This window comes from Myripristis murdjan, chromosome 7, assembly GCF_902150065.1.
Source record: "Myripristis murdjan chromosome 7, fMyrMur1.1, whole genome shotgun sequence".
Taxonomy (NCBI): Eukaryota; Metazoa; Chordata; class Actinopteri; order Holocentriformes; family Holocentridae; genus Myripristis; species Myripristis murdjan.
The window spans coordinates 14816179-14831492 of NC_043986.1; the positions used below are offsets into that span (position 1 = coordinate 14816179).

Below are 15314 nucleotides of genomic sequence, written 5' to 3' on the forward strand. Positions count from 1 at the left end.
TCCAGCCAAGTCCAATTTCAGCTGCCTCTTGGCCACCGGACACACTGACAGATTGCTGAACCTTTCAGAAAGGTTTGTGAATCTTGCTGTTTTTGGAAGAGATGGAGACAGAAGGAGGGAAAGGAGAAGTAGGGGACAAGAGAAAGAATGAAACAGAGAGGCCTAGGGAGAGACATAAAGAGAAAGAGAGAGAGAGGTCTTCATATTCACAGCTAATCAGAGAAGCAGCCCCAGATAAGAAGAGAGCATTACTATGGAATGAGACCTCCTGATTGCAGTGATTGAATATTCTTTATGGAGCACGAAAATTGCAGTGGCTCAACCTCAGCATGTTGTTTGGACAGGCAGTTAAAACACAGCAAAATTTCAAAATTAATGGTACAATTTACAGCTCCAAAAAGTATTTACACATAGTGGGATAATGCCTTTCTCTTTTTTTTCTCAGACAAGGTCCATTTTTAGTCAAACGTTTAATGTCCGTTTTGCATCATTAAGTCCACTTCTCTGGGGCAGGGATGACAGGTTTTGTGTCCCCAGAGAAGTGCTGATATTTTGGAACAATTTTACTGTTATAGCGGTCATTAACAGCTGTCACGCCAAGGCTACAGGATTATTTAGGGAGACAGCCTATTTTGTGTATATCATACACATAGGATATAGCACACATCATTTTCATTATTCAGTGGTACTGACTGCATGTCAGCTGATGCATAGCTGCTATTATGCAAATCGACACATTTAAGCAGTCATTTACATCAGTGGCTGAGGATGGAGATTTTATTTACTGTTTCGATGAATCATAATAACTAGAGGCAAGTTCGTTCAGGGAACTGGAAAGGAATGGAGACAGAGATGGAAGAGGGTCAATGAATGCACATATTTAATATTCTTTGCCAATCCAGTCAGAGACAAATATCATTGGCCATTAGACTCGGTATAATCCCCGTGGCACTTCACAGTTTCATAAGATGTCAGTCAGAGAAACACATTAAACCCATATTATTTAAATAAGCATCATGCTCACAAGGGGCCTGTTTCATTTTATTTATGCCATTTCTGAGGTCTAGAATCAAAAATTGCAAGACACAAGCTTATGGCTTTGCCAGCAACCCTGGTACATTCAGTAGAAACTGGATGTGTCATTGCCTCCGACTTCTTCAGCGTTAAACTCTATACAGCGACAGGCTAACTAGTTTTCAGATACACTCATGCCAAATTGTATGCATAAATCTGATGAGTTTGGTGAGTTTTACTGTTTTCTAGGTTACTGTATTTCAGACCAATGTGTTAGCTGTCAAATGTGCAGGCTGTGTTAGCCAGGGGGGAACAGGTGGTGGTGAAGGCAGAGCAGCAGATTGAAGCTGGAGGGGAGAGAGAGTGAGCAAGCATCCAACCCTGATAGATTCCTCTCATTCCCACTAGTGCAGTAGGAATGGCAAGCCAGCAAACGTCTTTTTGCCATTATTAATACAGTCCCGTGTTGCCAACCTTTGTGTACTTACACTCCAGACTCCAGACTTGTTTGTTGTGTTTATTCCATTTGAAAAAAAAGAAGCTAATAGGGCCAGGGGGGGTTTGTTCTTGTCTTTTGAATTATACTCTGTTTTCTGTAAAGATAGCAGCAGTCAGAATTAATGAGAGTATGCAGGCGGAGGATTGTGCTGATGATTACCTTTGAAGGTTGAGAGCGGAGGTGTGTAAATTTATTCACTTAAGGAACGAATGGCAAAGAACAGCAGTCTTGTTGAGATGTGTAGCATCCATCTGTGTTTGCTGCAGTGAACAGTTTCATGAACACAGCCTGAGAAATGGATTGTTCTTATTTTACATTCTCTCCCTGTCAGGGTCACATTCCTTTCTCAATTCTGTTGTTCCTGATTGTGAAAATTGTTTTAATGGGAATTAGATCTGAATGCCAGTGTTTTTTCTAGCACTAACATGAAATTTCATGCGCATCTCTGAAGTCTTTAGCACTGTTAGTGTCATAGTACCTCAATCATAAAGACCTCTTCAAGAGAAAACACAGCCATCACACACAGGACACAGTAGGACGGGGTAGAGCTGTCAACTTTAACTACGACGTCCTTCAAATACTTCTCCACTTCTCCAGTCATTTGAGTGTCTTTTAGTCAAAGGAAAACAGGAATAGTTGAGTGGCAAAGTAGCAACTAGGATGAGCATTTCTGTATACGAGAAACCAGTATGTGAAGCAACCGCTATAATTTAAATGAATTCCAAGCTTTGACATGAAGGACCAGATCACTAAATGTATAAATGTATAACTAACACAGATATGTGCTGTCAGTGAACAACAGCAATGCATGATAGTATCACAAGAGGGAATGTCACAGGGTCTCAAAAATAATTATCAGAAGATTCAAATAAACTGTATTTGAGTTATTTTGTTTTCAGCCAACATCTGTGGTGGTCGATGTAGCTTTCAGTACAAATCCATAATATCCCCAACACTGTTTTTATGGGGCTATAACTAGAAGATGCACAAAAATGTTTGGTATTTGCATATACTGTGCATAAGCATGCAAAATTACCACGGAAACCTTACAGTTTCCGTGGCATAAAAGTTGGCAACTCAGGCAGGGAGGCCCCTGAATGGGAATGAGCAGTATATAGTCCTAGAGGGGGAAGCAGGAGAGATTGCACTTATCAGGAAGCTCCCACTCTGAGTGTCATTTGTAATGCAGAGCTACAGTGCACGCTTCTTTCCAACCTAGAGGCTATGTGGACATTGACAAATAGGTGGCTGTCTTCGCTCTCCCCACCACTCCACCCACCTTCAACCTCTTACCGTCTTATCTGAGATGCTCCAGTGCTGTGCTCGACTGCAGAAAGCCAGGGAAGGCAATAATATATCTGTTCTCTTGCCACTTTCCACCTCACACACTCACACACTAACTACTGTGGCATATTTAGACGATCTTGCATTGACTGTTGTAGCTGCTTCGAGGTTTTCTCACAGGGGAGGTGTAGATATTTAGCCTGTCAGTGCTGTACATAAGAATATAGACTGACTGGCTGTCTCATGCAGTGTTACAGGGTGTGCTTGTCACAGAATCACAGTCCATCACAGAGAAAACGTCAAGTGTTTCGTTTAAATCAGGGAACAACAGTATGAAAGGTCAAACATCCTGCAGCATTTTTGATCGTATCATAATGCAGCCAACTTTTTCCAATACACATTTTTCAAGAACATGTGGGGGGGAATGTGAAATCAGGTCATTCAGATCAAACAAGACCTTTCTTATAATAGGCTTGCTTTTTGCCATGAAACACCTTGGGCCTCCCAAACAACAAAGACCCACTAATCTTTCCATGCAAAGTCTGAGATTTCTCAGAAGCAAGCTTGATTTGAAAATATGTATACTTCTGCAACGCTACACCATGCATATGTGCAGTTTGAAAGGTGGGACGTGGGGGCACTCAATGTTTACCTTCATGTCATGATGTTAAATGTGTTTTTAATTCAAAATACAAATTTCAGAGATCAAATTGAATAGGCAACCTGTTTTGCATTTGCCTTGCTTCACATCTCTATGACCGAACACATTCCTGAGAAACACCTTTATACTGCAAAAGTGGAGAGTGGGTTTGTGGGATTTATGTTTAGAGATGAAATGCACGTTTTCAGCGTCCTTGCTTCTTATTTATGACAGCCTGTTTTGCTGCTCTTGCACAATCAATAGACGCAAACTTAATGAATAAGTAATTGAATCAAGCGCATGACTGTTATAGAATTTTTAAACACCACTGAACGGTGTCTTGCAGTCGTTGTTTCCAGAATGGGCCTGCTCTTTGCTTTGCCAATAAGGTGTTGCTGCTTGAGTTGCTCCGTAAAATGTGGTTCTATTACCGGGTCCATTAAGTATACCTCCATGTAATGACACTCTACTCGCCGACGGTTTCTCTCGACCCTGCTCCTAATAACCCCTTTTACATTACATTTGCGTTATTTAGCAGACAGCCTTTATACTGAGCCACTTACATTTAGGTAGTGAGCCCAAATCAAAGGACTGAAAGGCCCTAGAAAGCAGGTAACACGAGCAAAGAACTTGTCTTTCATTTGCTTTAATTTGTTATCATGGTTTGTCACTCTGTTATTGTGCTGAACAGTTGCTACTATAGTTGAAGGAGAGTTAATGCAGGATTATGCCGTGTGTGCTGTAAGGACAGTGGAGAATGAGCTCATAGGAAGGTCACGACCCCGCTACAGGACACATGCCATTCAGCAACAACAACAATGGTTAACTTGTCTGCATAAGTGTTAGTGAACACTAAGGCAAACCTCAAATTGTCGACTGGTCAAATGTTTGGTCAGAACATCATTGGTTGAACAAAGAGAGGGATGACACAGTTTTTGAAATCATCTAGCCTAATGTTAGTCTTTTTGAACTGAAGTGATTCATTTTACAGTTATAAAAGTCACATATTAGACTACTGACTTGAATTCAATCCAAAAATGTTTCTTAATATTTTGTAAATGTATTCCTCCAGTATTGATGGAATATGTGGAGATGGGTCCACCCGAACCTGTGTGACTTTCAGATGCACATGATGAGACTGAACTCCATACACCTGTTAGCCCATTGACTTGACACTAATTTAATATGATCTAAGCATTCAGAATAATAGCTTCTAAATGTTGGCACAATTGTCAAGAATGGTAAAGTTGTATTATTTACTCAGTGAAGAGGATTGCTCAATCTGAATAAGTCATGCATTTGAATTCATAATTGTGGTAAAATGTTGGTGAAGACAGTGGCATGGTGCTTTTTACAAGAACTTCCTTTATTTAGCATAGTTCATCTTAAAAACTTGACTTGATGGGTGTTCTTAGATGCCACAAAGACACGTGGGGCAGTATCTTGTTTTATTTTACTTTTATTTTTCTGGGAAGTACCTGAGAGTAAAAATCTCTTACAATGTATCCTACACAACATAATGTACAAAAATTCACATTGAAACAGAAAGACAGCTTTTCAAACACAGTGGCCTCTCAAACAGCTACATGCCTCCATTACCCCATTCTTTATGATGCCCTTAAATTCATCAGTGGATATAAATGTTTCTAATTTTAGATCTTTTTGCATATTATGCCATGACTACAGTGCGTAGCAGGAAAATGCAGTTTTCCCACTATGCCTCAACAACCCCTGGGGGTTTAATGTACCTGGGGTACATTAAAAAGCAACCATGTGGAGGAGCGTAGGTGGTGAGACAGAGAAGGGTACAGAGGTAAGCTGGAAGTTTACCCAGTATCACTTTATAAATAAAAACGTACAAGTGCTCTTATCTGCTAATGGTCAGTGATGTCCAGCCCACCATCACAGAGAATACAGTGGTGAGTAAAGGATTTTGCATTTTTAATGAAACATAGAGATGCATGGCACACTGAGTCAAGGCTTCATAAGATGGAGGAGGCTGTATCACAGAAAAAAAAGGAGCCCCCGCTATTTTTTTTCTTGGCATTGAAAATAAAACAACAGCAAGATTTATCTCTAAAATAAAAGCCAATTTTCACGTCTATCCATATACTCAGATACTTGTATGAAAGCACGCTTTCTGTGGATTTACCATTGGATATGATGATGCTAAAATCATTATGCAACTATGAGTGAATTTTGGAAGACCATGAATTTTGTTCACTAAGCATTTAAAACCAATTTTAAATGCAAATGTAAAGACTCAAATGCAGTCTGAGGCTCTTGTGTGGGCTGTTAAGTATATCCTGCAGCATGCGCAAGGCAGTGGGGTCCTGACGCCCAAATTGACCCTGTCCCTGTCTGTCAACAACTGCTATGACATAAAGTAACAACAAAAAAGTTATTATTTTCAATTACAGTTGCACAGGGCACACATCATGATATTATGTATATTTTTGAGCCAATATTGGTGTAAAAATAAAACAGATATTTAAAAAAAATATCTTTGCTGGTCCATAGTTTTCTACAGGGGCTCCTCCTGCAGCTCCAATTGTAAAATACATATTTTAATGAAATATAATTTTTGTTGTGTGCACAAATTTCAGTTGTTCAGTTGTTTCAGTTACTATTCTCACATAAATCATCAATTATTATTGCAATGACTAATGAAAAAGCGCTGCCCACAGTGTTTGTCTAGGTGCCAAAGTGTGTTGTACCCCCCCCATTCCCATGGCAATATGTGTGTAATACAGTACGTTCAGCTTTTCCTAGTGGCCCCTGATTGGTTGACATTGCATGCTGAAAATAACTGGATCTCCGCCAGAAAAATTTTATGGCCAAGAATTTCCGCCTAGTTTATCATTAACACTAGACAGCTGCAATCTGCAACAATGAATAATGAGGAGACAAGTACAGAGGACCTTGGATACCTCTTGCAGTCAAAGCCGTCACAGGATCAGCACTTTGGCAGCAGTTGTAACACTTTATAATTTGTAATCTTAAAAACCCCCAGCTGTTTAATTAACTCTAATCTGTGTCCAGTGCTCTAAAGTGGTCTGTTAAATTTCGTTGTGCGATTGAAAAAGTAGCTCACTATGAAAGATGTTAAAATGCACCTGTGCTACAGGAAAGGAGCCCACACAGGGTTAGCTGTGGGGGGGCTCAAATGTTTCAATTATGGTGCTGGCTATTGCACTGCATGTGTATAAATAATAGTGTCATCAGCATAGAAGTGTATTTTTGCTTGAATGCCCTTATCCAAGTTATTAAAAGAAATATAGAACACATTAGGCCCCATAGTGGAACCCTGGGGGACACCTGGCCTTGTGCATAAACACATTGAGCTCTTAATGTATTTATTAATGGAAAAATCATAGTGAGAAAATAAGCTGCCCTTATCCAGATTTTGATGTTTCCTCATACTGTGATAGTTACAAAGCCTTTGCTCTTGGAATTAGCTGAGATTATCGTAAATCTATTGTTAGCTTTGGGTTTAGTGAGCTCTCTGAATTACAGTCATAGACTTGGATCCCCTCAAAGTAATCATCCTGCCCCATATTAAAACAAAGTACAGTCCTTATTCCTCTTTATTTTGCCTGTTCCTCTCAAAATATTTTGGCATATTCATTCTCCTGTTGTGAGTTTCCTCATTCATCTCTGATTGATTTCAGTTTCTTAGAGAGTAATATTGGAGCTGGGATATGAGGAGTGTGATTTATTCTTGGCACTTGGTAGTGGAGGCATCTCAGACAGAGTGAGCGGTTTTCCTCAGCTTCCCCCTTATGCCCCGAGGATGTATGAAATTGAGCCGAATGACTCCACTCATTCTTATATAAATCACTCTCCATATGCTCCAACTAGAAGAGCTCATTCAGTGTGCAAGAAAAAAAAACTGATATGAAATATTTAGCGTCTGGAGTTCAACTTGACAAGATTCAAGTGTGACACCTGTCTGTTGAGGCTTGTTAAAAAGTGCTCTCTCTGCTTTTGATATTTTAACAGGATTAGGAAGTTTTATCAGGGATGAGCCAAAATGTGAAAAATGCTGTTTCTCTTTTGCGTTTTTCATCTGATTGTTTACTTCTTTCTGACACCAGGGAGGAGCTCTTTAAAATACCAGTCACTGAATATCAAATGGATACACCCCTCTCCCTTCCTCTTCATTTCTGCCAACAGAGTAGTTTTAGCAGGCAACTTCAAAGACAATTTGCATTATAATATCAGTGCCTTGCCCCTACGCCTCCACCACCCCTGTAATGCTGAATACCAACAGTAATTTGGTACCGCAGTTATCTCAATTACAAATGGAAACCATAACCTCCCGTGGTGATGTTAAATCAATTCTACATTTCAAATAGAACTGTGTGTGTGATATCCCCTGTGTAGTTATTTAAAGCTAATAAATGTATTAAGTATGCACATTGCCCTTGCTGCTGGTAAAGTAGTAGTGCATACATTTGTAAATACGTCTGAGAATTGCTTCAAAAATGCTTCACTCATTAGGTTATCTGATAAAATCAGTGAAGCACATCTCAACTTCAAATATATATTAAGCCATGTTTTTTGGCTTGGTCAGCTAAGCTCTCCTCTCTTTGTGTTCACTGTAGTCCTGCTGCGTGAGGAGGTGGCCCAGCTCCAGGAGGAGGTGCACCTGCTGAGGCAGATGAAGGACATGTTGAGTAAGGACCTGGAGGAGACCCAGGGAGGCTGCTCGGCCGACGTGCTCTCTGCCACCGAGCTCCGCGTGCAGCTGGCCCAGAAGGAGCAGGAGCTGGACCGGGCTAAGGAGGCACTGCAAGGTGAGGGAAACTGAAGGATGTGCTTACATGTTAATATGCTAACATATTTTTATCTAAAACAAAGAGACAGAACATGAACAGCAAGAGCTGGTGCACACAGATGAAAATAAATGCAGCCTGTTAATCATTTGTGCTCTTTTGATGGCTTTTAAATTGTACAAAAAGCATCACGTTTAATTAAAGGACAATTCCAGCCACAGTGAATGTTAAGCCCATCTTCCAACATGTTGTCTCTCCCTTTTAAACCATTTAGTGGATTCTTACATGGTATTATCAAAGAAACCATTATCATTAAACGTATTTCCCTGTTTCCTTTGTGTTTGATGCCATGCACTTTCACTCAACTCCAAAAGACATGAAAATCTCATTTCAAGACAAATTATTCCAATGTAATCCATCCAGGAGATGTGTGTGTCAACAAATAAAAAATATATTGTTTTGTGAATGAAAAGTAGTTCCCATCAAACTGCTTTTGTACTAATGTGCCCATTGAGAAACTCTAAATGAAGCAGGACTAGGTATGTCTATGCAAAGGAGGCAAAACAGTGTAGCCGCACAGTTAAACCATAGAAACAATGTTGGATTGTGACTTTGAGGATCAAGATAGGACAGAAGGTATGAAAACTGCAATACCTCTCCAAAAGGTGTGGCGACTACCTGTGCCAACTTCGCCCAGAATTCACACTGCAAGCTTTTATTTATTTATTTATTGTTTGTTTATATTGGAAGTCTCAAATTAAACAGTACTTCACACCAGTTGAGAGTCCTTGCAGTTAAACCCCATCTTATTTCAAGCCTCCAGGCTAAGGTAGGATGTTTCTGAGCCTGAAAGCAGTTCCCATGAAATGGATTTCAACATGGTGCTAAGTAAATGGATTTCAACATGGTGCTAAGTAAGCGATCCTTTGACATGTAGACATACAAACCCATCAGACCCCATGATTATTAAATGCTTGCATCTTATCTGCTAAAAGACACATTTAAAATTTAGTATTAGTAAAATGTAGGATATCTAGAGGGATTTTACAGGTTACCACAACAACACATGCATTGCATAGGAAAGAAAACTGGCATTAATATTTATCATGGTTAGACTTATACTTTAAAAAATTATATATAGAGTATCACAGTTTGCTTCTGTAATGATTCTTCTATGTACATGGCCAAGGAACTGGCTCAGTATTTGATGCAGTGTTACAATGAGTGTATGTGAAATGGGATTAGACATGCAGTGGTTTTCATAGACAAGGTGCACTGGGTAAAGTGATGCACAAGTTCAGTCACAGAGTGCACAATGGATTGCAGAGCACACAGCAGAGATGTCATCAGCACAGCAGTGAATCATTCTTTTCAGAGAATTATCTTCCACGGAATGAGGCAAAGCGCAAACCCCTATTTGGTATCAGACAAACACATGACATGCTGTCAGGGGATTTTGTTGCTGCGACATTTCACTTGACACTCTTGCAGCCTACGCTTTTGGGAAGCGTATTGAACACAACAAAACGGACTAGGGCAGAATAGAATAGTGCACAATCAAATAAACACTTATCTCCTCTTCGGCTGGCTGTTTTGCTGTCTGAACAGACTGCACCCAGACTCATACAGTAATTTGTATGACTCAGGCTTGTTAATGAAGGCCAAAGCCTGTGAAACCCTGCAGGCTCTGACAGCAATCAGCAGCTAATGAAAGCTTTATAAAGGGAGACTTTGGTTGGCTTACAAGGCCCAGAAATGGTAAGCGAGCTGGATCTGGTCTGCAATTAAGCTGGGCTATGTGGGAGGACAATAGGAAATTGCTTGTTGTCATATTCCAGTTAGGTGGTGTTGGAATAGCTTCTGGCACTGATGGAAGCTGAATTGAACTTGAGTGGGATGACATTCTTGATGCTGTTTTTGCTATCATTATTAATGCAGAGTTGAAGTTACTGTGCAAGAGGTTCTTTTGGCCAGAGCACAAGGTCAGAGTGTGACAGGGTATGCGTTCAGTGTTGAAAGCAGCAAGATATCTTAAATATTTATATTTTTGTTATTTTCCTCACGGCCAGACCTGCACAGAAGTACTGGTTAGAGTTCCTTCAGGTCCTTTGTTTGTGGATGGATGTCACACTATCTTTGTTCATCACCTCTGTGGCTCGAGTCCAAGAATACTATTTTTTAAATCTCCAGTGAAAGTCCAGCGATGCAATAAGCAAGCTTTATCATTATGACTTTCCTCCAACCCATTGCATATGGTGGGACGGTGCCAGGAATTTTGGCTCTGTCCCCAGTGATGTTTTCAGCTGTTTACAAACAGAAACTGGAAACGCAGCTGTCATCCCATTTTGTCTAATTTGTACTTGTTTGAGTTGCTTTACCAGTTGTTCCCATAAAAAGCATTCATCTTCTTCCTATACATATCGCACATGCTACTGGGGATCAGTGGTTATAATTGCAGCATGTGTGTTTGTTTTTTTTTTTTTTTTCTTCCCTTTCAAAGCAGAATAACGTGCACCTCCATCTGACAACATTAAAATAATGGTACTGTAACGCTGGAGGACAAACACTGCTACAGGAACTGAAACCTGCTCTGCTTATCCTACATTAAAGGATAAAACGTGAACGTAAGCATTCTTTGCCTGGTAACTTTATGTATTTGAAGAGCTTGTAGTTTAATGAAAAGACTCATTAGTCGTCGGAGCTGGAGATTGTTGGGATTTAAAGCTGCTTCTGATGTGAATGAAACCTTGGCCAAGTGTTCTCGAGAATAGCTCATTAACTACCGCAATTTCCGTATGCTGCCAATTGATTGGAGGCGAGATGTCGAGTCCATTTGATTTTTCCAGTTTTCTCAAGACTGGCATATTGTGAACATCCCACCAGATGCTCAGACAAAGTGTTTTCCCCAAAGAATGAGAGCAATGTGTGGAAAACTTAAGCGCCCCAGGGGTTTTTGATTGAAGTGCTACCAACAATTATTGTGAAGCAGAGTGGTTTTGTGTGTTTTTCTTTTCTTTTCTTTTCTTTTCTTTTTTTTTTGTTTATTTATTTTCCACTGCCTCTGTTTGGATGAAAAAAAGGCTAGAGTGATGAAGTAGCGTGAAAGAAATGCATCATCCCTCCTTTGCTCTCTGCCACTTGAGATAATACCTGTTTACTTTGGGAATGGTTCACAGAAACTGTGTTGCCACTCCTACCTCGGTACAGACAGTTTGCTGCTAAATTACATGCAGATTTTTCAGTGCCTATGAATACGAAATGGAAAATGCAAAGAGGAACGGTACTTTTTGGTCTATTTTTTCTCTAGTTATTTTTTTAGTTTTCTTTTTCTCTCTCTCTCTCTCTCTTTTTTTTTTTGGCTGTAATGCTGCTCTGTCTCAATGTTAAACCCTGTCCTCACTCCCACTCTGTGCCAGGCTTTGGCCTCGGAGCACTGTAATTGTGATGGTGGGTAATTGCCAAGCACTGACAATTGCAGGTTTTGTTGTGATATCCGTGGGCACTCCATCCGGCCCAAGAACTGTTACATGAAGTCATTTCACGCCCTCTACCTTAAAGAAGAGCACACAATTGACATGAGCAAACCGAAACTATCTTAGGGATCTCTGAAGCCCCATAGCTAAAGTGAACGTTTACGAACAGCCCAGTTTTGCTGAGGTAATTGGACTGTTCTTCAAGAGGTGTTTATAAGTTTACCCGACTGTCGCTTGGACTTATGCAATTTCTCATCAAAGTTGTGTTAAATGAATTTTCAAAGTACAGTTGGCTCTCTCTGTCAGTTTTTAATTAGCCATTTCCGCTTTGGCTAATTACTATCACTCAGGGACTCCCACTCAATCCAGAGCCCAAATGAAAGCCACGGACAGCTATGTATCATCAAAGCACAGTCTGCCTGGCCTGTTTAGTGTCATTTCACGCTACAACGTGCTCAGAAAGCAGCTCTGTCCTTGACTACAAGGCCTCTTTCCTCAATAGACACTTAAATACACACACACACACACACACAAACATTCACTCTTGGTGCCGCCACAGTCCCATTGGGCTTCTTGGAACTTGATAACATTCAATTAATTGCATGGTGTTTAGTGATTTTTTTTTAAACAAATTAAGGCACTTTTCAAAAAGCTTCCAATTGAATTTTGGGAGCTGGAGAAAATCATCATGGGCTGATGTTTTTCGTGAATCTACAGTGATTTATTTCCTTGCTACTGGCAGCAGCCTCATCATAACAAGTAATGAGCAAAGGTATTGCTGTTTTAAAATTGGTCAGTCTCCAGCGAGGGCATGTGTTTGGTTCACAGTGGCACCCAGTGGTTGTCAGGGGTACCATAGTCATCCACCAATCCTCAGTTAGAAATTCAGGAAGTGTACCAATCAGAATCTGTGGAGAAACTCTGTGGCTGCTGCCCTCGTTTTTGTACTCATCCATTACTTGATATTGCGTTACTCATACCTGAACAAGCGGGCTCAGTCTTACTGCATATTACAGCAGTGCTGGATTTCATCATCTTAAGTCCAGTAGAGACAGTGGTGAATAATGAGGTGCAGTTGGAGAAATAGTTTCAGACACTGATACTGAAGATCATAACCACATCACAGTCAGTAAGGATGTCACGATGCCAGACTTTTTGTGGTTGATACCAGTACCAGTGAAATTCCACAGTTCTTGATACCTGGTTTAATATCACTACAAAAGTAGAAATCCCATTGAGTATACACTCCCTTATTTAAAAACATGTATAAACATTATCAAGTGAACAAACAAACTTTGTGTTTCAAGTACGCCAGGGGATTTCAGAGTTTTTAATCCTCTGAACCGCCCTAGTTAACTCTCATTAAGTCAGACTATTTGAAGAGAGTTTGCCCAAGGGACCCTGATATGGCAAGGTATTTTGATATGTGCTAAATATTACGACATTCATCAATAAAAACATAATAAATGTTCAATGAAACGTCAATAAATTTCCACATTATTGTCTACTGTGCCGGATGCACAAATAGCCAATTATGTGGCAAGAATAGACAGCAGGCACACAAAAGGCAGACAAGCTGCCAGTGATGAGGCAGGAATGGAGAGACGTCCAGCTGCATGCCCAGTCACAAGCGAGGAGACACACGGCACACATAAACTGCATGCTGGGTTGTGTTGGTTTGGCTAAGGAGGTTAGCATCTGATATAAAAAATCATGTGAAATAGATCAGCATAATTATTGATATTGACTAATATCATGATTCATTTTGGGGCATATCGGCCAACCCTAGTGAGTATTCAGTGGTTTAGATGCCATATTTGAACATTAATGAATAGATTCAAACTGGTGAGGTTAAAAGATGGTGGTAAAATCACCATTTTTTTTTTTTTTTTTTTTTTTTTGTATCATAACAATTTCTAGTGAATTCAATAGTAAAATTAAATATTCCTTGTTGTGCTGAGGACCCCTTGGAGGCCTTTCAGGAACCCCTGGGGTTCCCTGGACCCCACTTTGAAAACCACATAGGCTACATTAGAAGAAGAAGAACACAGTGTTACAAGTGCAACATTCGGCTGTAGCATTAAAATACTAATTTCCCTGCTGCAACTCATTTTGAATTGCAGTTTTGTAAGCGTGACTGTAATTTTAAGTGTTTCAGCTTTTTGCACATGAAGACTATGGCTAAATTAGCATGAGAACACTGAGTGACAGAGTGAGGGGTCAGCTTGTGTCAGTTCTAAAAACACCAGAACTGATATCATTTTCAAAATGTTGGTAGTGAGTCGGTACCTAAGCATCAGTGACATTCCTAATAGTCAGTACAACATTCATCAGACAGGACAGCTCACATTTTGAATGGCTGATGTGAGCCAAAAGAAAGAAGTTATTTTGTCTTCCCAGTTTATATCTACATCTCATTTAACTAGAGCAAAGCAACAGGATCAGAGTGTTTCTTTTCTTGATTTACTGATCTTACAGTGTTGCCATTGCTGCCGTTCAAATTTCACACACACACACACACACACACACACACACACACACACCAAAAGACTATCCATTAATGAGCAATGTTTGATCTATTTTTAATGGGCCTTATTGGCTGTGCGACCTAAAGCTCTGCCGCTCTTGAATTGCCACCGTAGCGAGGGTCAAATGTCATCTCTGGGGCTTGTGGGTTCATGTTGTGACATTAATTCGCTTTAATTAACATGCTGTAACATTGCCATACATCATTACAGCATCCGTGCAAAGGAGCCGGGTACAATGCCCGGCTTCACCTGCTATACAGTTGGGACTGTCTTTGTGTTTGACAGTGGCACTGCACATATCAACCTACTACCATCATTGTAATATGTGTGAACTGTGTGTGTTATGGGTGCTGAGGAGATAAAGTGAGCGCACCGGCTCCAAGGATCCTACTTCATTATTCAGCTGGCAGATTTGAAATCCCAAACCTCGAACAATGGGCTCCCTCCTATGAGTCAGTGTCTCTTTTGTTCTCTCCCAAACTAATTATGTTAAGAGCTGACTAAAAGCCTGTCCCTTCTCTTTAGGACACAAGTTACATGGAGTGGTGCCAGTATAGAGTGGCTTCATTCATTAATGTGAAGAACATCATTATCTGAATAGGTGTTGATAAGTGGGTGAGGCTTGTCTGTCTTTGAAGTCCTGTTGTCAGGTAATGCGAACTTGCTTGGATGGCAGCTTGACGTTTATGATAAAACATTATGTTAATTCAGTTTAAGGCATGCAAATTGCATTTTCGATGGCTATTAATTCCCAAAAGCTCTAATTATTTTATATTTTCCATGCACAGGCTTCTCTCGTCAATATTATTTACATACTCTCCTGTGTCATCTATTTTGCTTTGTGAAAATCCTCTTTAGTCCGAGACCGATGGGAAAACTTGGCTGTTAGAGATAGTGAGCATAGAGAACATTTTTGGAAAACAGCAATGCAGAAACTGTCATCTAGCTATAATTAAGGCAAAGATGTCATTATTTTTGCAGCAGAATAGATGGAGCACAGTAGATAATGAGGGTTATTATTTAACCAGAGAAAAGAAATGCTGCGAGTGAATTAGAAGACTGGGGTTGAAGTGATGCAGCATTTGGCCTGATGCAAAG

At 40.1% G+C, this 15314-nt stretch overlaps 1 protein-coding gene across 3 annotated transcripts in view; it reads left to right on the forward strand.

Annotated features, from left to right (window-relative positions):
• Window positions 1–15314, forward strand: part of kazna (kazrin, periplakin interacting protein a) — a 208871-nt gene that overhangs the window by 170565 nt on the left and 22992 nt on the right. For all 3 annotated transcript variants that reach the window (XM_030055321.1, XM_030055323.1, XM_030055322.1), the window contains one exon: window positions 8045–8236. In XM_030055321.1, coding sequence (XP_029911181.1) covers window positions 8045–8236 — 192 coding nt within the window. The remainder of the gene's footprint in view (window positions 1–8044; window positions 8237–15314) is intronic.